Source organism: Bubalus kerabau, chromosome 3 (assembly GCF_029407905.1).
Source record: "Bubalus kerabau isolate K-KA32 ecotype Philippines breed swamp buffalo chromosome 3, PCC_UOA_SB_1v2, whole genome shotgun sequence".
NCBI classification, from domain to species: Eukaryota; Metazoa; Chordata; class Mammalia; order Artiodactyla; family Bovidae; genus Bubalus; species Bubalus kerabau.
The window spans coordinates 113,807,728-113,833,180 of record NC_073626.1 but is presented as its reverse complement, the minus strand read 5'-3'; the positions used below and the strand labels follow the sequence as shown (position 1 = coordinate 113,833,180).

General features: G+C 39.4%; 1 protein-coding gene across 1 annotated transcript in view; it reads left to right on the top strand.

Annotated features, from left to right (window-relative positions):
• Positions 1 to 25,453, top strand: part of THSD7B (thrombospondin type 1 domain containing 7B) — a 1,243,680-nt gene that overhangs the window by 738,178 nt on the left and 480,049 nt on the right. The window contains exons 10-12 of the mRNA XM_055572703.1: positions 9,417 to 9,608; positions 11,786 to 12,020; positions 18,459 to 18,574. Of these exons, the coding sequence (XP_055428678.1) occupies positions 9,417 to 9,608; positions 11,786 to 12,020; positions 18,459 to 18,574 (543 nt within the window). The remainder of the gene's footprint in view (positions 1 to 9,416; positions 9,609 to 11,785; positions 12,021 to 18,458; positions 18,575 to 25,453) is intronic.

The following is a 25,453-nucleotide window of genomic DNA, read 5'->3' as shown; positions in this document are numbered from 1 at the left end:
AGATCTTTGTGGCTCCATGTGCTGTAGCCCACCAGGCTCCTCTCTCTGTGGGATTCTTCAGGCAAGAATCCTGGAACACGCTGCCTTTTCCTTCTCAAGAGATCTTTTCAACTCAGGGATCGAACCTGCATCTCTCGTATGTCCTACCTTGGCAGGCAGGTTCTTTACCTCTAGTGCCACATCACTGGTATAGGTCTAGCTTGTGTTTGTATCATTTATCTAGTCATACAGTGCACTGTTTTTGCTGAACATCCATACTTCCGTGTTCCTATTTTGTCTTGCCTTCTATCTTGTTCTTCCAACTCTGCATGATGAACTCTTTTTCATCTGCTTATCTTTTCTATTTTTGAAAAATATCACCCTGTTCTGCCTCATCTTATGATGCAACTCCTAGATAATTAAGCTGCTCACTCCTTTGGGCTGATTCTTTCCAATACTAAATATACTTACTCGCTGACAATGGATTGTATAGAATTCTTTCTTCATAGTTTAGTATCAGTTAAAAGTAATATGATGAGAAAGGCGTATGTGAGATATGAACCAGGACACAATACAGCAAAATAGTTAAGAATATAGCTTTTAGGGTCTAGTTGGTATGTTTACCAGTTCTAGGTCAGACACTTACCAGCCACATGACTCTTGAACAAGTGGTTTTACGCTCCCTGTACCTCAGGTGTGACAGGAGTGCCTCACTAATGATGTCAGGAGGGCAGCAAAGGAGACACAGACAGAAAGAACAGACTTTTGGATCCATGAGGTGAAGGAGAGGGTGGGATAATTATATATTATATACATATAATATATATATATTATATATTACCGTCTATAAAATAGACGGTCAGTGGGAGTTTGATGTATGACACAGGGAATGCAAAGCTGGTGCTCTGTGACAACTTGGAGGGATGGGGTTGGGAGGGAGGTAGGAGAGGGTTCCAGAGGGAGGGGACACATGTTTAACTATGACCGCTTCATGTTAATGTATGGCAGAGGCCATCACAATATTGTAATTATCCTCCAATTAAAACTTTAAAAAACTTGAGGAAAAAAAAAAAAGCAATGTGGTTTGTGCAGCATACAGCCCACTCTATACTTTCCCAGATATCACATGCTGATGTTATTTTATTACTTCAGTTGTTTTTGTTATTATAAATATAATAATACTTAACATCATATTTTTAAAATTTGCCTTTCTGTGTGTACAAACTAGATAGATAAGCTTCAAATGGTAAAATTGGCAAGCAGAAACATTGATTGCATTGTTGGCATTGCAGAGTTGCACCTAACTTCTGTTTAGCCCTTGGCTTTCTTTCATATTTTGTTCTTTTGAAGTATAAACGTTTCCTTAGCTGAGTAGAGCCCCAGTCCAGAAGTGGCTAGGGGCTACTTACATTTAAAGAGATAACATTTAAATTTAAAAAATGAAATTAAGTGCATATGAATTCCACAAAATTTGCTGTATACCATCCGCTGACATCTTACTAGCTGTTGGCAAGCATTTAATCAACGTTTATTGGCATTCTTCTCAGATTTAAATAGGACATAAAATTTTATGACGTGTAAAGTATTTTCAATAACTGCTTCGTTATTTTCCATAGATAGTGTAATATTATACAAGAGGAAATATCGATGAAGTACCCAATTTGCATTATTTTTTGAAAGAATAAGATAGCTTAAATTGTGTATAATGACAAAATGCTAGTCTACTTTTAAATCAGACTGTAGATATGTAGATATCTGGTTTCTGATTTTATTTCTATTTTGTCTATATCTTTTCTCATTTTGGACACATAGTACAGGTCAGAAAAATAAGAAACACAGCTGTTCTATTATTATAGAGAGAGATGGTGGCTTATAATATTAAATTCTAGTTCCTTAGTATTATAAAACAAAGGGTGCCACAGGGCATAGTATATAGCATAGGTATGGCTGAAACATTAATTTTATGTGGAAAGCCAAAGTCTGAAAGCTACGTTACTGTTAAATTTACATGGCCACCATAGAGAGTCTGCTGTGAACTATTTATACTTTAAGTAGCATATACATTTGAACCCGAAAAAAAGATTTTCAGGGAATCTTGAGTTTATTCATGTGTTCAAGAACCTTTCTGTCATTTGGACCTAGAGATTACCACGCTAAGTGAAGTAAGTCAGACACAAAACAACAAATATCTTATGATATCAGTTATATGTCGAATCTAAAAAAAAAAATGATACATGTGAACTCATTTACAACACAGAAACAGACACATAAATGTAAAAAAACACAGTTATGGTTACCAAAAGGGAAAAGATAGGAGAAGAGATAAATTTGGAGTTTGTGATTAGTAGATACATACTACAGGCTTCCCAGGTGGCCTCAGTGGTAAAGAACCTGCCTGTCAATGCAGAAGATGTAAGAGATGTGAGTTCAATCCCTGGGTTGGGAAGATCCCCTGCAGGAGGAAATGGCAACCCACTCCAGTACTCTTGCCTAGAAAATTCCAAGGAAAGAGGAGCCTGGTGGCCTACAGTCCATGGGGTTGCAAACAATCAGACATGACTGAGCATGCACACACCCACGATACACTCTACTATATTTAAAATAGATGAGCAACAGGGACCTAGAGTTCAGTTCAGTTCAGTTACTCAGTCATGTCTGACTCTTTGGGACTCCATGAACCGCGGCACGCCAGGCCTCCCTGTCCATCACCAACTCCTGGAGTCCACCCAAACCCATGTCCATTGAGTTCGTGATGCCATCCAACCATCTCATCCTCTGTCATTCCCTTTTCCTCCTGCCCTCAATCTTTCCCAGCATCAGGGTCTTCTCAAATGAGTCAGCTCTTCGCATCAGGTGGCCAAAATATTGGAGTTTCAGCTTCAACATCAGTCCTTCCAATGAACACCCAGGACTGATCTCCTTTAGGATGGACTTGTTGGATCTCCTTGCAGGCAAAGGGACTCTCAAGAGTCTTCTCCAACAAAACAGTTCAAAAGCATCAATTCTTTGGTGGTCAGCTTTCTTTATAGTCCAACTCTCACATCCATACATGACCACTGGAAAAACCATAGCCTTGACTAGACGGACCTTTGTTGACAAAGTAATGTCTCTGCTTTTTAATACGCTGTCTAGGTTGGCTATGACTTTCCTTCCAAGGAGTAAGCGTCTTTTAATTTCATGGCTGCAATCACAATCTGCAGTGATTTTGGAGCCCAGAAAAACAAAGTCAGCTACTCTTTCCACTGCTTCCCCATCTATTAGCCATGAAATGACGGGACCGGATGCCATGATCTTAATTTTTTGGATGTTGAGCTTTAAGCCAACTTTTTCACTCTCCTCTTTCACTTTCATCAAGAGGCTCTTTAGTTCTTCTTCATTTTCTGCCATAAGGGTGGAGTCATCTGCATATCTGAGGTTATTGATATTTCTCCCAGCAATCTTGATTTCAGCTTGTGCTTCCTCCAGCCCAGTGTTTCTCATGATGTACTCTGCATATAAGTTAAAAAAGCAGGGTGACAATATACAGCCTTGACATACTTCTTTTCCTATTTGGAACTAGTCTGTTATTCCATGTCCTGTTGCAACTGTTGCTTCCTGAACTGCATACCAGTTTTTCAAGAGGCAGGTCAGGTGGTCTGGTATTCCCATCTCTTTCAGAATTTTCCACAGTTTATTGTGAACCACACAGTCAAAGGCTTTGGCATAGTCATTAAAGCAGAAATAGATGTTTTTCTGGAACTCTCTTGCTTTTTCAATGATCCAGCAGTTGTTGGCAATTTGATCTCTAGTTCCTCTGCCTTTCCTAAATCCAGTTTGAACATCTGGAAGCTCATGGTTCATGTATTGTTGAAGCATGGCTTAGAGAATTTTAAGCATTACTTTACTAGCAGGTGAGATGAGTGCAATTGTGCGGTAGTTTGAGCATTCTTTGGCATTGCCTTTCTTTGGGATTGGAATGAAAACTGACCTTTTTCAGTCCTATGGCCACTGCTGAGTTTTCCAGATTTGCTGGCATATTGAGTGCAGCACTTTCACAGCATCATCTTTCAGGATTTGAAATACCTCAACTGGAATTTCATCACCTCCACTAGCTTTGTTGGTAGTGATGCTTCCTATGGCCCACTTGACTTCACATTCCAGGATTTCTGGCTCTAGGTGAGTGATCACACCATCGTGATTATCTGGGTTGTGAAGATCTTTTTTGTACAGTTCTTCTGTGTATTATTGCCATCTCTTCTTAATATCTTCTGCTTCTGTTAGGTCCATACCATTTCTGTCCTTTATCAAGCCCATTTTTGCATGAAATGTTCCTTTGGTATCTCTGATTCTCTTGAAGAGATCTCTAGTCTTTCCCATTCTGTTGTTTTCCTTTATTTCTTTGCATTTATCGCTGAGAAAGGCTTTCTTACCTCTCCTTGCTCTTCTTTGGAACTCTGCATTCAAATGGATATATCTTTCCTTTTCTCCTTTGCTTTTCGCTTCCCTTCTTTTCACAGCTACTTGTAAGGGCTCCTCAGGCAGCCATTTTGCTTTTTTGCATTTCTTTTTCTTGAGGATGGTCTTGATTCCTGTCTCCTGTACAATGTCACGAACCTCCATCCATAGTTCCTAGTTCCATAGTGGACCTAGAGTTACTGTGTAGCATAGGGAGATATATGCAATATCTTGTATTAGTCTATAATGGGAAAGAATCCAAAAATGATTCCTCTGAGCCACCAGGGAAGTCCCTCTTATGCACACACACACACATAATTGAATCACTTTGCTGTATACCTGAAACTAATACAGCATTGTAAATATACTGTACTTGGAAAAAAAGAAAATAATCTTTCTCTTATCTAAGAACTGTTGTTTTTAGTCACGAATGGGCAAGCATGAGAATGGTACTATGACCCATGGGCAAGACCGGGTCACCCAGTTATCTAAGCCAAGGTCTCTAGAATCACAAAGAATAGAGATGATGGACTGTAAAAAAGTTGTGATTTATTGAACGCTACTGAAATATTTACTCTAAAATGGTTAATTTTATGTAATGGGATGTCACCATATTAAATTATTTTTAAAAAAGTCACAAAGTTGGAGCAGCACCCTATCCCTTATTTTCAGAATCACAACTAATTTAAGGAAGTCTACTCCTTGAGGGGAGAGAATCCACTTTGTCATTATTGATCTCAGGGAACTTGATGAGGACAGGGAAAAATTTGAGAGTCTTCTTGAAAGATGAATTCAGTTTCTTAAATATATTCAGTTTTATTGTGACACTAGATTATAAGAGCTTGTGAAAATCACTTTTAATGACTAGGTTTCTGTCCCATGCGCTGCTTTATTTCCCATGCTTGCCTGAGATTTCAGGTGGTCTCATTGATCCATCCATGAAAATGAAAACAGGAAAGTATAAATGCTCCCCTTTTGATATGGGTTCTCTCTGCAGTAGGAAGATAATTGTACCAGTGTAGATGGGCCAATAGCTTGCTCAGGCTCAAGTGCTTTATTTTTGGCTTTTAAATGGATTAGATGAGTCACATATAAGCAAAATTATCTGAATAATTATAAGCATTCTTTATATATTATGTGAACTAGTCTGTGAAGCTGTTGCTGGTAATGTGTACGTATATATGCATGTTAGAGCAAGTGCTTTTCATGGCTATGGCATCCATCTCTAGTTTTTTAGATCAAGAATGCCGTTAGGTTTTGGTGGTGTAGTGTTGTGTTAGTTGCTCGGTTGTGTCCAACTCATTGTGAGCCCATGGACTGTAGCCCACCAGGCTCCTCTGTCTATGGGATTCTCCAGGCAAGAATACTGGAATAGGTTGCCATTCCCTTCTCCATTTGGTGGTGTACGTCTTTGCAGACATTAAAAAAAAAAAAAACAAAAAAAAAACAATTTATTTAATTGGAGGCTAATTACTTTACAATATTGTAGTGGGTTTTGCCATACAGTGACAGGAATCAGCCATGGGTGTACATGTGTCCCCCATCCTGAACTCCCCGTCCACCTCCCTCCCCATCCCATCCCTCAGGTTGTCCCAGTGCACTGGCTTTGAATGCCCTGTTTCATGCATCAAATTTGGACTGGTCATCTATTTCACATTCCTCTATATTGTCTCCTCCCTCTGTTGTTGGAAACACTGCCGTGTATTCTGCATTAGTGATTTCTAATCCTTAGACTATCCCTGAAAGGTAGGTGTTATTATTTCATTATTGCAGATGAGATAACAGAGGTTCAAAGAAGTTAAGTGATAAGCCCCAGAGGATAAGTGGTCCTAAGCTCCACCTTCAGATAGTTAACTCTGTCTGGCTAGGTTACCCATAACTAAGATCCCATTGTGATCTTTTCTTTGGCAAGATTTCTTATAAAATAGCTCACACACGAACTGAATAGCCTGCTTTTGACTATTAGCTTGGCTTCACTAAAGAACAACTTATCTGATTGCTCGCATTTCTGCATTGGCCCATATAGACAAGCTGTCAAAGTGTTGGTGGGAGTATTGACATTTCACTGCCCTGTGTAAATGGACAGTTTATAGGAAAGCTTAGGTTTTAAAAACCATTCCAGCACTGGAAGTGAATACTAAAGCTACTAGATGATGGGTGACCTACAGGATGTTAAATTTGGGTCGTGGGAAACCTGGGCGTTTGGGAATTGAATGAAGGTGGAAATAGAACTGGTGTTTCAGTCTGTTATCCAGAATTTGATGTCAAACAACTCTTCCAACATATGCTTTCTCTTTTCCCCATGGAGCCTCAGGTTTAACTGCCTTCCACATAGCTGTATTTTCCTATCACTATACTTTTGTTGACACTTGTATTGACTGACGTGCCCTCCTGGTTGCCACCAGTTCCTAATCTTTCTCTTTTTCCTTATTGAGAGTCTTCTACTCTCAGATTAGGTCCCCAGAGAGCTTTCTCTTCCCTAAATCACTATAGGATTCTCTATTTGAAATACACAGTACTTGACATTTACTTTTGGACTAGGTTTTATCTTTTTGTATTTATAGCTCATCTCTTATTAATCATGAGCTCTGGGGGGATAAATCACAGTATCTTCATTTAGATTTATCCCATTAATCCTTGGATGTAATACATGCTCATCAAATAGTAGTTGATAATTTTATAACTCTTGAAGGCAGGATTTTTCTCAAAGCATATTGAAAAAAATAAAATTTCTGGGAGAGATGCTCCCCCAAAAGGAAAACCATTAGTCAAATAAGACTGGAAAATACTACATCCTATTTGCATCAAAGGGAGTTTATGTGATAATTGGCATTTTTAACGCTCACTACTCTCCAGTAATGAGACCAGTTTTACTATTTTAATCTAGTACTTCTCAGCTCCACCCTCCCTTTTAAAATAAGAACCTTCAAATATCTTATTCTTCAGAATGTTCTTTGCAAGACACTGCTTTGAAAAGTTTTTGTGTAGAAGTTATGCTCATAATATTCATGAATGTGGAAATTGAATTTTGGTTAGATGTAGTTGGTATGTTTTGTTTGACCTGCCTACTTCTGTACTTGGGGAAGCCCTTTCCCTAAGTTATATTGGTGTGTGTGTGTGTCTGTGTGTCTGTGTGTGTCTGTGTCTGTGTTTACATGTAGTATACGGTGTAGATTCAACAAGAAAATAGATTGAGACTGAAAAAAGCGTGATTGGAACTGGTCTTTCAGCGTGATTATCTGCTAGAATTTCTATTACTTCCTATAATATGCTTGAAAAGTTTTATTTGCACCTCAAGGGCAGTGAGCCTGGTCTCAGTTACAAATATGAATGCAAATCTTAGGAGGGCACTAGCTTCTCCTCCAGGGAGTCTTGCTCACTGACAGCTGTTTTATTTATTTGATCGGCCAAAAAGTTTTTTCAGATTTTTCTGTAAGATTGGGTGTAAAAAACTGAATGAACTTTTTGGCCAATCTGGTACTTCCTTTAAAAAGAACTATCCATCTCTTGGAATTAGACACAATATAGTTAATGGAGAAACCAGAATTTTTGGAGTCAGAAAGTTTTCATTTGCTTCCCTACTCAGGGCTGTGAGCAAGTTTTGTGACCCTGAGCAAGTCTTCCTTCCAGAGCCACTGACTCCTCATCTACAAAACAAGATGGGTCACACGTGTCTCTAGGACCATCTTATGAGGACAGTGCCTTGCACAAGGGAGATGCTGCATAAATAGTAGCCCCTTTTCACAGTCACTTTTTGTGTCCGATTATGACAAGAGAATTCCACGGGCATAAAGTCACAAAGAGGAAACTGCCTGTCTCCTAGAGCTGCCATTCCACATTTCATATTGTTGCTTCAAACCATAAATGTTTTTACTATTGTTCATGTCTTCTGTATTCATGAGGTGACTGTAAATGAGGGGATAGTAAGAGTGGAATTGTTATCTATAAAGAGGAATATTTGAATTCTAAAAGTAGTGGATAAATAACCTAAAAGAGAGTTTAGGAAAAAAATTCATTATAATCATTTGTGATATAGAATAGCAACTTAGAAATGATCCCCTTGGCTGTGTCTGTTAATCGTAAAACTACATTCCCCATTATCATGTGTGTGTGTGTGTCTGTGTCTGTGTGTGTGTCTGTGTCTGTGTGTTTTGGTTTGAGTAGTTCATCAAAGGGGGAATAGATTTGGGAAAATTGGGGGCTTGCGTTCACCATTTGTTTCAACATAGTGTATAATTCTAGCCACAGGTTCATTTCCACTGTGGCTTTGGATTATTTACCACTATGCACAAATAGAATAAATGAACCATTGTGCAATAGTCTTCATTAAGATTGCATATTTAGAGACGGGGCTTCCCAGGTGGCACAGTGATGAACAATCAGGAGACACAGGTTTGATCCCTACGTTGGGAAGATCCCTTGGATTAGGAAATAACAACTCAATCCAATATCCTTGTCTGGAAAATTCCATAGCCAGAGTCCATGGGGTTGCAAAGAGTTGGAAATAACTGAGGACCCACACATGCATTTGGAGATGAAAACACCCAACAGAAAATTAGACTGATAACTTGGGAAGGGGGTACAATAGATGGCTCAGCATAAATTGTGGTTTTTCAGGTCAGCAGATGCTTCTAGCTCCAATTTTGCAGAAATGCATGTACTTGTTACATGTGGTTGTCAATAGCACATCAGTCTTGTCCCCAGCCATCTAGGCTAAATTGTTCCTGGAAGAAACCCACTTGTCCCTGGGAAGGATGACAAAAGGCAGTTTTCCTATTGTATCTACCTTTCTAAATGCCAAATTATCTCCTAAAAGTTTTTCTTCACATAAATATTGTGAACAGGTGAACAACAACAACAACAACAAAACATTATTGGTTTAGACACAGGGTGAAGTCTTCTAAGCTAAGATGAACTAATAGAGGAAGAGATGAATCTAAATGTTCCTGGACTGGCCTTGGTTTTACATTCATCAGCAGCTGTCTTGATCTGGCTGATTACAGGAGAAGACGTATCAGGGAGTCTCTGCCCAGCATCTCCACCTCCTGAACAGATGGCATGTGAAATTCCCTGCCGGATGGATTGTGTGGTGAGCGAGTGGACAGAGTGGTCATCCTGCTCTCAGTCTTGTTCAAATAAAAACTCCGATGGGAAACAGACCAGGTCAAGGACTATCCTGGCATTGGCTGGAGAAGGTGAGTAATAGGAAAGGTTTCTAGTCCCTAAATCTAGGTAAACAATTTGCTTTCCAAGCATTTCTCTCTCCCTAGTTGACCTATGTTGGGTTCCCATGATTGACATGATTTGTTTTAGTAAAAAATCTACCTGCCAATGCAGAAAATGCAAGAGACATGGGTTTGATCCCTGGGTCTGGAAGATCTCCTGGAGTTGGAAATGGCAAGCCATTCCAGTACTCTTGCCTAGAAAATTCCATGGAAAGAGGATTCTTGTGGGTTACAGTCCAGGGGTCTCAAAGAGTCGGACACAACTGAGTGACTGAGCATGCATGATGTATCATAGCACTCAGGCACATTCAGGTCATGGCAGGCAGATGGGTGTTAGATGTTATACGTTTTTAGGGGAGAAGACAAGACTTCATTGGTAAACATCCAGCTTCTGATAGCTCATGCAGTTGGGAACATAATTGGAATATGCCTGGTAGAATGAGTTCAAAATTAGGAATCAAGAGATGTGGCTTCTTGACCTGGAGCCGCCACTAACACTGGCAAAGTACCTGATCTGCATGTCCTCATTTCCTGCTCTGTCAGGCTGGCACATGGTGAGAGGGAAAACGATGAAGGCTGTGAAAATGGCATTGAAGAAGCTAAAATGTGCTATGGGATTGTAAACGGGTGACTTGAGGACAAATTAGAGGAGCAGCTGTTTCTATCACTTAGAGCAATGGTCTCCGTCCCCAGACACACATGCCATTTCATTTCTTTTAGGCCCTCCCTTGGCTCTGTCTGCCAACAGCTCAGTGAGGACAACAGAGCAATATGGCCACTTGCTTTGAGGAGCTCCTTTTAAGATAAGATTCTGTTCTGTGATCATAAGAAATGGGGTCAGGTTCAAGAGGAATGAAGATTTTCATGTTCTCAAAGTACAGTGGCTTCCTCCTTTTGTCTGTTATTTTTATGGAAGGAGAAAAAAGTCAATAGTGTTTAATGGGGGGAGAATAACGAATAACAAAATCAGGGTCACAAATCTTCTCAAGTATTTGGCCCACTGAATAAATCATTATGCTGTGGGAGAGTCAGGGGGAAGCATCAATGCTTTAGATAAATACCAGTTTTTACATAGATATAAAATTGTGAAAGAAAAGATAGTAATGAAATGTGATTGTCTGACTCACCCAGGAGTGTAGGAACGCACAGTCGTCTGGTCTCCCTGCCAGTGGATAACACATTGTCAGATATTATTTCAGAGTTTAAGGGTGAGCCCTCTCCTGCCAAACTTGAAGAGAGATTTCTGGATTTCTCAAATTGCAGTAAAATGCACTGCTTGAGGCAGGATGGATGTCTTAAAGTGGTTCTCTGAGAAAAATCATGCTGTCTTAGGAAAGAGAGCCCATATGCAGGTAACGTGTGTGAGTATTTGTGTGTGAATAATACCACTTCAAGGTCATTGTCTATTATATCTAACTGGCTAATTTATGTCAGCATAATAACATTAAAATAAAAGCAGGTATCTTTGGGATTTATCTCAAGAGATACATGACACAGACGTGAGCAGTAGAATCGATTGATCTTTTTCAAGCAAGGCTTTTTCAGGGCCTCTCCTGCACCAAGGGGTAATGGGAACAAACAGCAACAGGTTCCCTAACTTGCTCACGTATGTGGGGGTGAGGGTAAGGGTGTGTCCAGGGGTCGTGGCTGGAGGGGTAGTTTAGTTGCTTTGCCCACCCGTTAATGTTGTGGGCAGGAGGCATGTACAGTAACCTGCTTTTGCTCCAGGCTCTTCAAAAGTGACAGTTGGATTTTTTAATCTCTTTGTACCTTGTGTTCCGAATTTGTCCCAGGTGGGAATGCACAGCGTTATTTTTAGTCCCATACAGTTTCTTTGTATTTTGTTGCTGGAGGAGAGGTATGTCCAAGTGAATTGATTTTTTGTTGTTGTTTTTTACATACTGTTGCCTGTTATTGAGAAGAGAAAGGTGAAGTATATCGTCCTCAGGTTGTTACTCATGACAGAAGAACCGTGGTCATAGAGTCAGAAACATTGTACAATGGCTCAGGTCTTAGGAAGATTGTTCCAAAAGGCCATCTTTCTAGAACATTAAAACAAGAAAAACAACAATAATGACAGGAATAACAGCAGAAATATGCTAATAACAGCCACAACGATGTTTTCTTTTTTCTTTTGATATTTGCAGGTGGAAAACCATGCCCTCCTAGTCAGGCCCTCCAAGAATATCGCTCATGCAATGACCATTCATGCATGCAGCTGTACTGGGAGACATCACCTTGGGGTCCCTGTTCGGAAGACACATTAGTAACTGCCCTTAATGCAACCATTGGCTGGAATGGAGAAGCTACATGCGGTGTGGGCATTCAGACACGGAGAGTCTTCTGTGTCAAGAGTCACGTGGGACAAGTGATGACAAAAAGGTATGATCAATAGTTTATTGAAAGTACATAGGATGATTGCATAGTTGAATGCTTTTAGTCAGATGCATTTTTGAGCACTGAATATGTCCCAGTTTGTACTAGAGTAAGAGGTTTTTGTTTTGTTTTGTTGGAGTCTTGTCCAAAGGTAGACACTCTTCTAAGTTCTAATATATGCATTCATTGAAGGATAACAGTAAATATAATGCCCACAAATTTGAATCTGTTTGAATAATCAACTTTTCTATAGTTGATATCAGTATTTCTGACTCTTTTCCAATCACATGATGACTAGGCCCACAACAAGGTAGGTTATGTACTTTGAAATATGGGGCTGTGTTATACTCTTCTTTAGATCCCATTGGCCTTGTCTGAGGTGAGCCATAAATCCATACAGCCATTTTGAATAGACTAATTCATGTCCTCCAGTATGTTTACAATCTCAAGGCTGCTCTGTTCTGCACATAGAAATGTAAATTGAAAAAAAAAAAAAAAGAATTTGGACATGGGGGCTAGGATAAGAAAAGGCTCAGGAATAATTGCAAGTGATGGAGGAAAAAAGAGTAATTGGAGAACTCAGCTGTGGGGGGTTCTTCTCTAGACCAAATGAGAAAACATAACTCTTCTTCAAGTGCATGCAGGAAGGCTCATGGAAAAGGAAAAGTAAGTGACCTAGTTGTATACAGAGACTGGGCGACCGGCTTGTCCATAGATATTTGCAAGTGGCCATGCTGAAAGACCCTACCCCAACCACAGTACTGGTGGGTAACCAGGATGGGTTGGTTCAAGCCTTGGTCTAGTATCACAAATTCCTCCAAAAATTTTAAGTTGAGAAAATGAACTCTCTCTTCTTTCTGTTCGTGATGCTCTAAGTATTTGAGTGGAGAGTTGCCATGCCATGGTCACGCCTGTGGAAAAAGCAGGAAGAGAGAGTAAAACTAGAAAGAGACAGAAACTGGAACAGAACAAATATCAAGTTCTGGTCCCTTCTCACTTAAGTGCCCTCCTGCTTTTCCTGGCAACATAGGCAACTACATTTGCTCTTCTGCCTAATTCAGTCCAGTTTGTGTTGCTGTCATGGACAACTTAAACCTGATTAACTTCATCTCAGGGCACCATGATGATAAGCTCTGGGCCTTATACACAGTGTCATGGAAACTACTTGAGCTGTGTGTAAGGAAAGTCACAGAAGCTCAGTTAAGGGAAACAAACTGCTAATGGCAAAAACAGGACAGATTGGCCAGATACTGCTGGTGTTGGAGCATCAAATGAGCAGATGGCTATGAAAATGGAAGGGAAGATAAATTTGACTTGAAGCACAATCAAAAAGACTTCCTCTCTTTCCCCTCCTAAATGTGGCTTCCAAAGGTTGGATGTAGCTGGGGCTGGATGATCTTGCTTGTTGCCACTGCAGATTTTAGAACCATGACTGGCATGTCATTATTGTCCATAAACATTTTTAGAATTAGAACATTTTAGAATTCATGAATTAATTAGACCTGTGGGTAGGAAAGTAAAATGATTTGATAGGGGATGGATATGAGATGCAGAAGTTTGAGAAGCTGATGTTTATCTTTTGCTTTAATAAGAAATATTTTATCTACCATGGTAAAGTTTGGCAAAGGGGACTGCCATGAAAAGTAATAAACAGATCACATGAATGACCTTCTGCTCTTATTAACTCATAAATGTTAATTCTGCTTTAGCATATAACTCTGGGTTGCTTGTGATATTTTTAGAACATCAAATTATATCACTAGTATGTTTTAACTTACCTGGTATCCATAACACCATGTGAACCAATAGAGTCAATGGGAGATATAGACAAACACGAACAATAATGTTTGCATATCACTTCGTTCAGGTGGTAATCTAATTCTTGGAGTTATGGTAAAATCCCGAAAGATTTACAAAGATATTATGCAAACAAGAGAACTACTTTTATCTTGAGAAGGATTGCAGCCCTGATAATGTTCATTTTCATAATGTAGATTTTTCAACTGCTTAAAAAAAGATGCCAGAATTATTAGCTTGAATATACAAATAAAAATAAACATAGCTTAGATATAGGAATAAATGCTATGTGAAATGCAACCAACTATTATTCTTTAGAATGATGAGAAAAATTAACATTCCTGAAGCCTGATCTCCCTTCCATAAAACTTTTCACCTCTGGCCCAAAATAGGAAATATCCACACTTGCTATGAATGTAGTTTATTTTTTTCTTAGCAAAGGAACATTAGAATTGAGACTGACAACTGCCAAATACATTATTAAACCTATTTAGACATGAAAGGTTTGGGTTATATGTTCAAATAGCCCTCTGCTTCCTTATCTAGCCTTATGATTACATTGAATGATAGTTTTTTTATAAAAGTTTCTAAGCTCATCAGCTTATACAAATATTAACTGAATGATATTTTCTGACCAGAAAAACCAGAGTCAAAAGGTTATAGTTTAAAACATAATGAACAAATACATATGGATTTGTTTGATAATTTTCATAAGACTAAAATATTATTACAGTGAATAACCTATCGTGTTAACTCAGTTTTGCAACAGAGAAAAATGAATTGCACAGATGTTTTCCCTAACACACACATACATACATGCCCACACATAAGGACATTGCTAATTACTTTTTGCACTTTTAATGAGGCTAGAGACTTAACAGCCTAGTTTTAATTCTTACTGTATGTTTCCAAACGATCCTGCTAAACAAGAGGAGGCTGCATTGACTTAAGTAAAGTTAATTAAAATTCTTGAGGTTAATGAGATTAATTGAGCTAAGAAAATAATACCTAGTGTCCAGTGAAGCACATAGTGAGATTATCAGCAAGAGAAAGTATCCTTTGCTTTGCCCTTTCAAAAAGTATGCTTTTGCTCTTTTTTATGTGAAAGCTGTTGCAGAGAAAAAAAAAATTCCCTGCCATTTGTTAAATCCTTTGGGTGAGGGTAATGGCAATAGGAAAAGAAAATATCCTAAAGAAAGAGTGGCCTTCAGAGTAGAAAAAAAGAAATGTCTCCATAGACTGGATGGGCTTAACAAGATGTGTTTGATACTCTAAACCCATTGTACTGGGGTGCACAGAACTCCTTGCAATTCTTTGCTTCCCAGGATTGGGGTTCTGGTTTCCTTGTAATTGTATAGGTAAGAATGTTACCATTGTATGAGTAATAGAACTGATCACATCAGAAAGGAGTGAAAGCTTGAGAGCTTATTGGGATATGTGGCTTTGTTTCACTTCTCTTTTTCTTTTTTTCCCAGTTGCAATGTGTGAAAAAATAATAAAGATTAAAATCACACAACTCAGAACCTTCCAAAGGTCATGTAAGGCACTTTCTGAGAAAACACTGGGCATTTGATGAGACATAGTAATGGGGAGCTCCATTAACACATTGAATGTTTACAAAGTTGGCAGGTTGGGATGGCCCCTCAGTCCCAGGGTTGAATGACTGTGTCTACCTCATGATTATGGGCACATAACTGAGAAATGGCAGACCCCTGTAGATAAGTTTGATGCATTTCAGCACAGGAATGGAAGCCTCCAGGGCAACCAGGAGGCAATTGTGGAATACTCCAGTGCAAGTTCTGGAAAAATATATGTGTTGAAATGAAATGCATTCACCCTTTTAGCCAAGAGTATTGCCAATCTAGAATCAGAGTGTTATATATAACAGTAAAAAGTATAAATTATGACAAAAGGCAAGAAGCCATACTGTGTTTACTAGCTAAAATGTGAATCCATATGTTACCCTAGTTTTTAAGGTTTCAAATTTGTTTTGGAAATGACTAGATAAATTTGCCTCATTTCCCCAGGGATTTGTATTCAGGCTCCAATAGCACAGAATGCTTTTCAATCATTCAGTTAGCATTACTAAATATTTACACAACATTAAGATCTGGCATTTTTTAAGAAATGATATGAGGTGAAATTCTACCATGCAGTCATTAAAAATTAGTATCTATATAACGCATGCCTACGTGTGCGTGCATGCCCACACACACACGCGCGCGCGCACACACACACACAGAAACCCAGCAGTGCAACAGATATCAAAAACCTTTTAGTCAGTGTCAGTAAACGATAAATAAAATAAACATTATATTTCTTAGCAGGTATGTGGAACTTAGGAACTTATGTGCTACCAACTTAGCACATAAGTTGCTAATGGTCAAGGAGAGTATTCTTGATGATTCAGAGAAAATTTATGAAAATTGAAAATGTGATCCTGGGAAAGGTAAACATCATGTAAATAGAAAAGAAGAGGTAATTGACCTTTAAGGAAATTGGTATCTTCTAAATAAACCTTATTGGCAGAAGAAATGAACAAAAGGTTTCACTAGCAAGAGAATATTTGGCTCTTATCAGACCAGAAATCACACTTCAGGAAATCCCTTAGTTCATGGCCTCTATAAAAGCAAGATAACCTGAGTTTGAGCTTTGTCCCTGAGGGGATGATAGTGTTTCTCTCTTATGGACTTAGATGAAGAACACTGGTAAAAGGGACCATGATATGAAGAATTGATATTATGCCCAATCAATATCATAATTGATATTGAGTATTTATTGTAAGTGATGCTAATAAATCAGAAATTTAGAAGTAGGCCATATCAGTTCCCCCAAAGAAATTAACACCTCCCTTACACAAAAATAAAAACCAAAACCAAGGGACACAAGGCCACTTTGGGAGGTGTGGGATAGGTCCATCACCTTGCTTGTGGACATGGGAACACAGGGGTTCACATGTATTCAAGCTCATCAAATTAAATGGGTGCAGTCCTTTCCGTATCAGGTATACACAGAGGTAAAGCATCTGCCTGCCAGCGCAGGAGATGCAGGGGATGCCAGTTCAGTCCCTGGGTAGGGAAGGTCCCCTGGAGAAGGAAGTGGCAGCCCACTCCAGTATTCCTGCCTGGGAAACCCCATGGACAGAGGAGCCTAGCAGGCTATAGTCCATGGGGTTGCAAAGAATTGGACATGAGTGAGCACACACACACACAAAACAACATAACAATATACCTCAATAAAGGTATATTTAAAAGTTGAAAAAGAGATTAAAACCTACTTCTAATTGAAATGAACAAAGTCCCTGGGGAATAAACCACCCTCTCCAGAAAGCCTGAAGCCAAACCAGCACCACAGGCATTCCTGAGCTGTTTGTGATGTCTGAGCATGTCCTGGCTGGGTTCCCTGTACCCTCAACTCCTGCTGCCCCACTGGGAACACAGGAAATTGACATGTTTCAAGTTGCACTTTTGTTTCCAGACAGATACCAGGAGAGACTGGAGGGGAGATGGAGTAAATAGCAGTTCAATTTAATTGTAGTAGCTTTCAAGGGATGAATAAGGAACTTGGGAATGAGTTTAGTGCTTTTTGCTAGTTCTACTAAAGCATGACATCAGTTTTCCTTACCAGAATAGCTTGCTTAAATAATACTTTATGCTCTAAAGACACTGTTTTTTCTTTCTATTGTTATGTTCATTGAATTGACCTATTTGATAGACAGTTTTTATGTGTATATATTAAGGATGATTAATAATAAGGCCACCAATAATTAATTTATTGAACAGTTCCTTTTCTGTGAGTATATACATTCCCATTTTAATTTGTTTTCAAGTATTATATGCTTCTATATATTATTATACAAGTATAATAAAATAATACAAAGGGACTGATGGTGAAAATTGGCCATAACTTCCTCCACTTAGCATCCCACATCCCAAATATAACCGCTTTTTAATGATTTTTGTGTTTTATTTCTTCCTTTCTCTGTCTTTATTTTGACTGGATAAGCATTCACATGGTTCATAAATTATACCAAAATACAAGGAGACATATAATATACAATGATGAATGGCCTTGCACTCAACCCTGCTCTCATCCATCCCCTTCCTGCCTCCTGTCCTGCCCCTGGCAACCACTTTATTTCTTTCTTGTGCTAAATCGCTTCAGTCATGCCCATCTCTTTGCGATCCCGTGAACCTTTGTCCATGGAATTCTCCAGGCAAGAATTCTGGAGTGGGGTGCCATGCCCTCCTCCAGGGAACTTTTCCGACCAAGGGATCGAACCCGCATCGCTTATGTCTCCTGCATTGATAGGCGAGTTCTTTACCACTAGTGCCACCTGGAAAGTCCTTATTACTTTCTTACCTACCTCCATTGTAGATATAGCATTATGGCTACCAACTACCAAGTGTATATCCTTACCCGCCTCCCTTTCTGATGCTTTAGTCTCTAGGTCAAGAGAAATGAAATTTGTTGTATGCTCTGCCTCCTGTTCTGAGTCCTTGGGCAAGTAGCTTCTCCTGGATCTTTCTCCTCATGTCTGTAAAAGGAACAACAGGGTCTCAGTGTTTTTAGTTCTGAATCCTATGGTTCTGTGTCAAACTACTTACTTTCTCCAGGAGATATTGATCGAGTCTTTCACATTGGCAGATGTCCAGAATCTACTCGGCCAGAAACTGTACGTGCTTGTCTGCTCCCGTGCAAGAAAGACTGTCTCGTGACTGCTTTCAGTGAGTGGACTCCCTGCCCAAGGCTGTGCCAGCCAGGTAGGTTGCTATTTCCTTAGTGCTCTCTGCTGCCTGACCACTTGATTGCCTCCTCCACTACTGAGTCAGTGAGGGATGGGGGAGCAAAGGCTTCCTTCTTTTCCTTTTGCATATAACCCAGGCAATGAAGTTTGTAAAATTTGTAAATGAAGTCTTAGCTTTCTAGAACCGTTATGATTTGGCAGGGAAAATATATTTGGTTGTTCTATGCCATGATTTTACAGCTGTGTGCTGTAGGAGTTCTTGTCTTTTGTTAACACTGTTGTGGTATTTTGAACAGCCATTTAAATGTGGCATGAATACCATCACAATTTATTTGTGGATCCTGTGTGCTTAAGCCTGACTCCAGGCATCTTCATTAGAATGCAGGGCCTTCAGCACTATGCATACATCGCTGATAAATATAAGCCTGTGGAAGAAGAGGGGCCAATACATTAAAAAGTATTGAACAGGTGCAGAAGTCAGAAGTATGATTTGTTATTTCTTTACTCTTAATGGTGATGCTTTATACACTTGGATATATTCGGAATGCTATGATCCAGGATATTTAATAGCTAAGTCCTGACAAACACAGAGGAGCACTTTTGTAAAATGACTGCCTTTCTTAGAATGGGTCTTCTCCCCCACACCTGTTTCAGTTCCCTGATGAGCTAGTTCCTGTTGAGATACAGGAACTCCTAGTTCTAAGGCCCTGTTTTGACCTAAGACTTGGAATTAATAACTTGGTCCCTTTTCCATAGTCTCATACTCTTATCTTGGGTCCTATGGATCTCACTATTGCCAGAGTAAGAAAAGGCACACCCAGGGGAAGGAAGGATGGAAGCATATTAACACTAGTGCTCAAAGCAAAGTGGGTCTCATCCACACCTCCCTGGCCTTGTGTTGGCAATAACATCCTCTCATTCAGGGCCTGGCTCTTCCTGTGTCTTTGCATTAGCCTCCTGGAAGAAGGGAAAGGAAAGCAGGTCATCCTGCAGGAGAGAACCTGCCACAAATACTGAGCTTATTAATGTTTCCTCAGAAGTCCAGCCTTGTGCATCTAGGATCCCCCGGTCGTTCTTTGACTTATACATCTTCACGGCAGTGACATGATGTTACAGCAAACACTCACACACATCTGTCTGCCTCTTCAAACCGCCTCTCAGTGATTGGCAAGGGGGCAGTGACAGCTCTTGAAGGTTATCATCATCCGTGTCTTACATTGCACTGGTGAGGTACCCACATAAAGTTTTTCTGACTGTACCATTTCATCTTTTTAATGATCTTCTGTCACAGTGTTAACAGAGTAGCATCCAGTAAATGTTGCTTATGGGTAGAATCAGAACTAAACATATGGAATACAGAAGAGCTTGGAAAATACAGTGGGATATTTATCTGATCTTTTGAGGGGTGGAGACAGCAATCTTTTTTAGGAGCTCTCCAAAACTTGTTTTCCTAAATAAAAATTCAAAGTAATTGAGCTGAATGAACAGGGTTTGTGGAGTAGCCAGGGGAATGTTATTTCCAAACAGAATGGGACAGAAAAACTGTGATCTTTATTCTAAACCATTTGAAAGGCAACAGCGAGGAGAATGGATTTTGAAGTTTTAATAGTAATGTACCTGAATAACATTTAAGCTTTTAAAGATAAGTCTTGGAAAAATGCAGGAAGATAATATATGAAGATGGAGGTTTATTGAAATGCAGCTGTTTCTTTTAGTTTCTGTCTCATAAGAGATTAGCATAATTCCTCTGTTAAATGGCTTTAAGAAAGGAAAAGGTTAAATTAAAAATAATACCCTACTGGCAGCCAGATATTGGTGTTAGAGCTGTCAAGGTCCCTGGACACTTAAGAAGGCATATTAGTTTTGTTGAGTCTGTGTGCCCCGGTGGCCAGAGATTACTTTAGCTACTGCTATTGCATGCATTCTATTAGTATGTTTGAGAAAATTCTCTCTGCTGCATGAGCATCTTCTCCTAGCACTGTGAAAGGATGGAGGAGTCATAAGCCATGTGAAATAATTGCTCTTCCAGCAATTTCAGATTTTACTCCAACTTCCAGAGATTCAATTAGTTATTTAAATGGGTGGCATTATAATGAAAATAGTTCTAAGCCTCTGTGGTCTCTTTTTAGCCTCCAATTTTTCAAGTCTAGATAATTCTTTTCACAGCCAGACAGTCAGGGGACCTGGAGAAGCATAGATTCAATTTTCAGATTTCTTTCAGCTTCAATCCTATTTACCCTGATGTTTAGTTCATACTTTGGGACCAATATATTATTAAATAACTGTGGGTTAATTAGGAGAGACTATGATAGGGAGGTTATTGGAGGAACTGGTACTGCTAATTCTATGGTTTTCAAATTGCATTGCCTCTGAATCACCTTGAAGCATTATGAAAATGCAGGTTTCAGCTCCATGGCTAGAAATTCTGATTCAGTAAGTATGGGATGTTTCTAAAAATTTGTGCTATAAGAAGTCACAGCTGAATGGTGATGTATTATAGTTTCACCCTTAAGATAAAAAAAGGATCATAGATCTGTGAACAAATGCTACTTGACGTCTAGGCACACAGCCTGTTTTTCAGCTTCCTGAATGCACCATATTCTTCCCAGTTCAAGCATGCTGGAGTATGATGGCTAAGAACAGAGGTGCTGGAGGCAGATGGCCAGAGCTGAGTTCTAAGTTTTGCTCTGTTCATAACTGCACCTACTGAAAAGGAAAATACTTAGAGCCCACACTGCCTTGAATGGAGTAGGCATGGGGCAAGTATTCCTATTGTCGTTCCAAGCCTCTGCATCTGCCTGGTGGGATGCTGGAGCTGTGTTCAGCTACGTCTCCTTGGTCCTCCAAACTCTGTATCAGTACAGAACTGCTATAGCAGCCTTTTTTGAGGAATGTTATGTTCATCTTCCTAACTTCATTAGACCCTCCCCATCCATCTCCCCATCCACATTAACTAGATCATCCTACAGCATCTTACATATCCCCTTTATGGCACTCCTATACTTATCCTTCCATGTTAACGTTGCCTTCCTAGACTGCAGTCCACAAATGCAGGGGCCACTTCTGTCATCTTCACCACAAGATCCTTTAAACCTGGCATAGTGTAGGGTATAGTTGTCACTGAATAAACATTTTTTGAATGGACAGATGTTCCGTAAAGAGAGAGAAAAGTGTGTCTTTGAATCCAGGCAGTAGATTCTCTGTCCTTGAGAATGTCCTTCAAAATGTACTTTGGGAAATAATGTTTTAAAGCAATACTTATCAAATGTAAATGCTTATACGAGTCTCCAGAGGATCTTATTAAAATATTATGTAAGTTCTAATTCAGTAGACCTGGACAGGACCTGGAATTAGACCTTGGTATAAGCTCCCAGGTGATACCTGTATGCTGATTACAAAACTCCAGAGGTAAGGGTAGGGTAAGTTAGACATTTTTGACCAAGGCAATGACCTGACCAAAGTTATAAAGTGAAAAGTGTAGACTAGGGACAGACTAAAAGGTGGGCACACGGGTAGGGTGGGTTGAGGGGTAGAAAGAAGTGATTTAGCCTAAATTGAAAGATGAGAATGGGATGGGGGTGGCAACTACTAGTGAGGATGGAGGATGCAAAGATGGATGAGTGTGAGAAGAGTTTACATTCCTACCCCCAAATTTGCCTACACAATGGGGTCATTTAGAGATCTCTAAAATGTCCCGATGCATGGATCCTACTGCAAGACATTACGATTTAATAGGTTTTTTCTATGACCAAGGAAATTGCATGATTACATGACTCCAAAACCAAATCCATTCTAAACCTCTCAGAAAGCCAAGGTGGCTTTCTAAGGGCAGACTGTCCCTGGAGTGATTTGGGTCTTAGCAATGGATAAGTTGTATCAGGTTTTATTTGGTCCTGGTTGGGTTTATGATCCAGATTCTTACAGCTTAAAAGTATTCTCAAGCCATGAATAATCTCCAGTTTGTAGCTAGTCATGCTTCCTGTATTTTTACTCCTGTTCATCTGAGTATCTCCTTAAAGGATTAATGGTAGTCCCACATTCTTCTAAGCAAATCAAATAGCTATCAAGCTGTGGTCCTATTGTGGACTCTCCAAATTTTAAGTCCCAGTAAAAACATTAGCCAAATAATCAAGAACCATTTGGTGGTGTTCTTGTTAATTTTTCTATTCTTCCTTCTGTCTGTAAAGCAAGTCAGTCAGTTCAGTTGCTCAGTCATGTCCGACTCTTTGTGACCCCATGGACTGCAGAACCCAAACCTTCCCAGTCCATTACCAATTCCCCAAGCTTGCTCAAACTCATGTCCTTCAAGATGGCGATGCCATCTGAAATCTCATCCTCTGTCATCCTCCTCCTGCTTTCAGTCTTCCCCGACATCAGGGTCTTTTCCAATGAGTCAGTTCTTCGCATCAGGAGGCCAGAGTATTGCAGTTTCAGCTTCAGCATCAGTCCTTCCAATGTATATTCAGAATTGATTTCTTTTAGAATTGACTGGTTTGATCTTGCAATCCAAGGGACTCTCAAGAGTCTTCTCCAACACCACAGTTCAAAAGCATCAATTTTTCCGTGTTCAACTTTCTTTATGATGCAACTCTCACATCCATATATGGCTACTGAAAAAAAAAAACCATAGTTTTGACTAGACGAAACTTTGTGGGTAAAGTAATGTATCTGCTTTTTAATATACTGTCTAGGTTTATCGTAGCTTTTCTTCTAAGGAGAAAGTGTCTTTTAATTTCCTGGCTACAGTCACCATCTGCAGTCACCATTTGCAGTGATTTTGGAGCCCAAGAAAATAAAGTCTGTCACTGTTTCCATTATTTCCCCATCTATTTGCCATGAAATGATGGGACTGGATGCCATGATCTTAGTTTTTTGAATCTTGAGTTTTAAGCCAGCTTTTTCACTCTCCTCTTTCACTTTCATCAAGAGGCTCCTTAGTTCCTCTTTGCTTTTTGTCATAAGGGTGGTGTCATCTGCATATCTAAGGTTATTGATATTTCTCCCAGCAATCTTGATTTCAGTTTGTGCTTCATCAAGTCTGGCATTTCTTATGATGTACTCTGCATGTAGTTAAATAAGCAAGGTGACAATATACAGCCTTGACATACTCCTTTCCCAATTTGGAACCAGTCCATTGTTCCAGGTCTGATTGTAACTGTTGCTTCTTGATCTGCATACAGATTTCTCAGGAGGCATGTAAGTTTATCTGGTATTTCCATCTCTTCGAGAATTTTCCACAGCTTGTTGTGATCCACAAAGTCAAAGGCTTTAGTGTAGTCAATGAAGCAGAAGTAAATTTTTTTTATGGAATTCTCTTGCTTTTTCTATGATCCAATGGATGTTAGCAATTTGATCTCTGGATCCTTTGCCCTTTCTAAATCCAGCTTGAATATCTGGAAGGTCTTGGTTCACCTACTGCTGAACCCTAGCTTGGAGAATTTTGAGCATTACTTTGCTAGCATGTGAGATAAGTGCAATTGTGCAGTAGTTAGAACATTCTTAGGCATTGCCTTTCTTTGGGATTGGAATGAAAACTGCTCTTTTCCAGTCCTATGGCCACAGCTGAGTTTTCCAAATTTGCTGGCATATTGAATGCAGCACTTTCACAGCATCATCTTTTAAGATTTGAAATATCTCAGCTGGAATTCCATCACGTCCACTAGCTTTGTTTTTAGTGATGCTTTCTAAGGCCTGCTTGACTTCACATTCCGGGATGTCTGGCTCTAGGTGAGTGATCACACCATCGTGGCTATCTGGGTCATTAAGATCTTTTTTGCATAGTTCTTCTGTGTATCCTTGCTGCCTCTTCTTAATATCTTATGCTTATGTTAGGTCCATACCATTTATGTCCTTTATTGGGCCCATCTTTGAATGAAATGTTCCCTCAGTATCTCTAATTTTCTTGAAGGGATCTCTAGTCTTTCCCATTCTATTGTTTTCTTATATTTCTTTGCATTGATCACTTAGGAAGGCTTTCTTATATCCTTGCTATTCTTTGAAACTCTGCATTCATTCAGATGGATATATCTTTCCTTTTCTCCTTTGCTTTTCACTTCTCTTCTTTTCTCAGCTATTTGTAAGGCCTCCTTAGACAACCATTTTGCCTTTTTGCATTTCTTCTTCTTGGGAATGGTTTTGATCACCACCTCCTGTAAAATGTCAGGAATCTCTGTCCATAGTTCTTCAGGCACTCTATCTATCAGATCTAATCCCTTGAATATATTTGTCACTTCTACTCTATAATCATAAGGGATTTGATTTAACTCAAATGGCCTATTGGTTTCCCCTACTTTCTTCAATTTAAGTCTGAATTTTGCAATAAGGAGCAAACATAAAGCAAATGTCTGAATAAATATTCAATATTATTTGCTTAATAATAGCTGCAATTTATTGTAGAGGTTCTCAGACTCAGGCCTGCCCTGGTGGCTCAGACTGTAAAGAATTTGCCTGCAGTGCAGGAGATTTGAGTTTGACCCCTGGGTTGGGAAGATCCCCTGGAGAATGGAATGGCTACTCACTCCAGTATTCTTGCTTAGAGAATTCCATGGACAGAGGAGCCTAGTGGGCTACAGTCCATGGGGTTGCAAAGAGTTGCACAAGACTGAGGGACTATCACATTGTTTTCATTTCTCAGACCAGTGAAGTTTTGTTTTGTTTTGTTTTTCAATGAACAACCATCTGAGACTCACCTCATCCCACATTAGAATCTCTTCATGTTAAAGGGACATTTTCAATTTTAAAACCTACTGTTAGTGACACCTGTAATGGGGCAGGGATGAGACACACTCATTTAGTACTTTATCCTTTCAGGGTATCTTCAAATACATTTTAGCCTATCATTGATAATTACCTGGTTAGCCTTTAGAAATTAATTATCTTGGCCAATGATCTCATA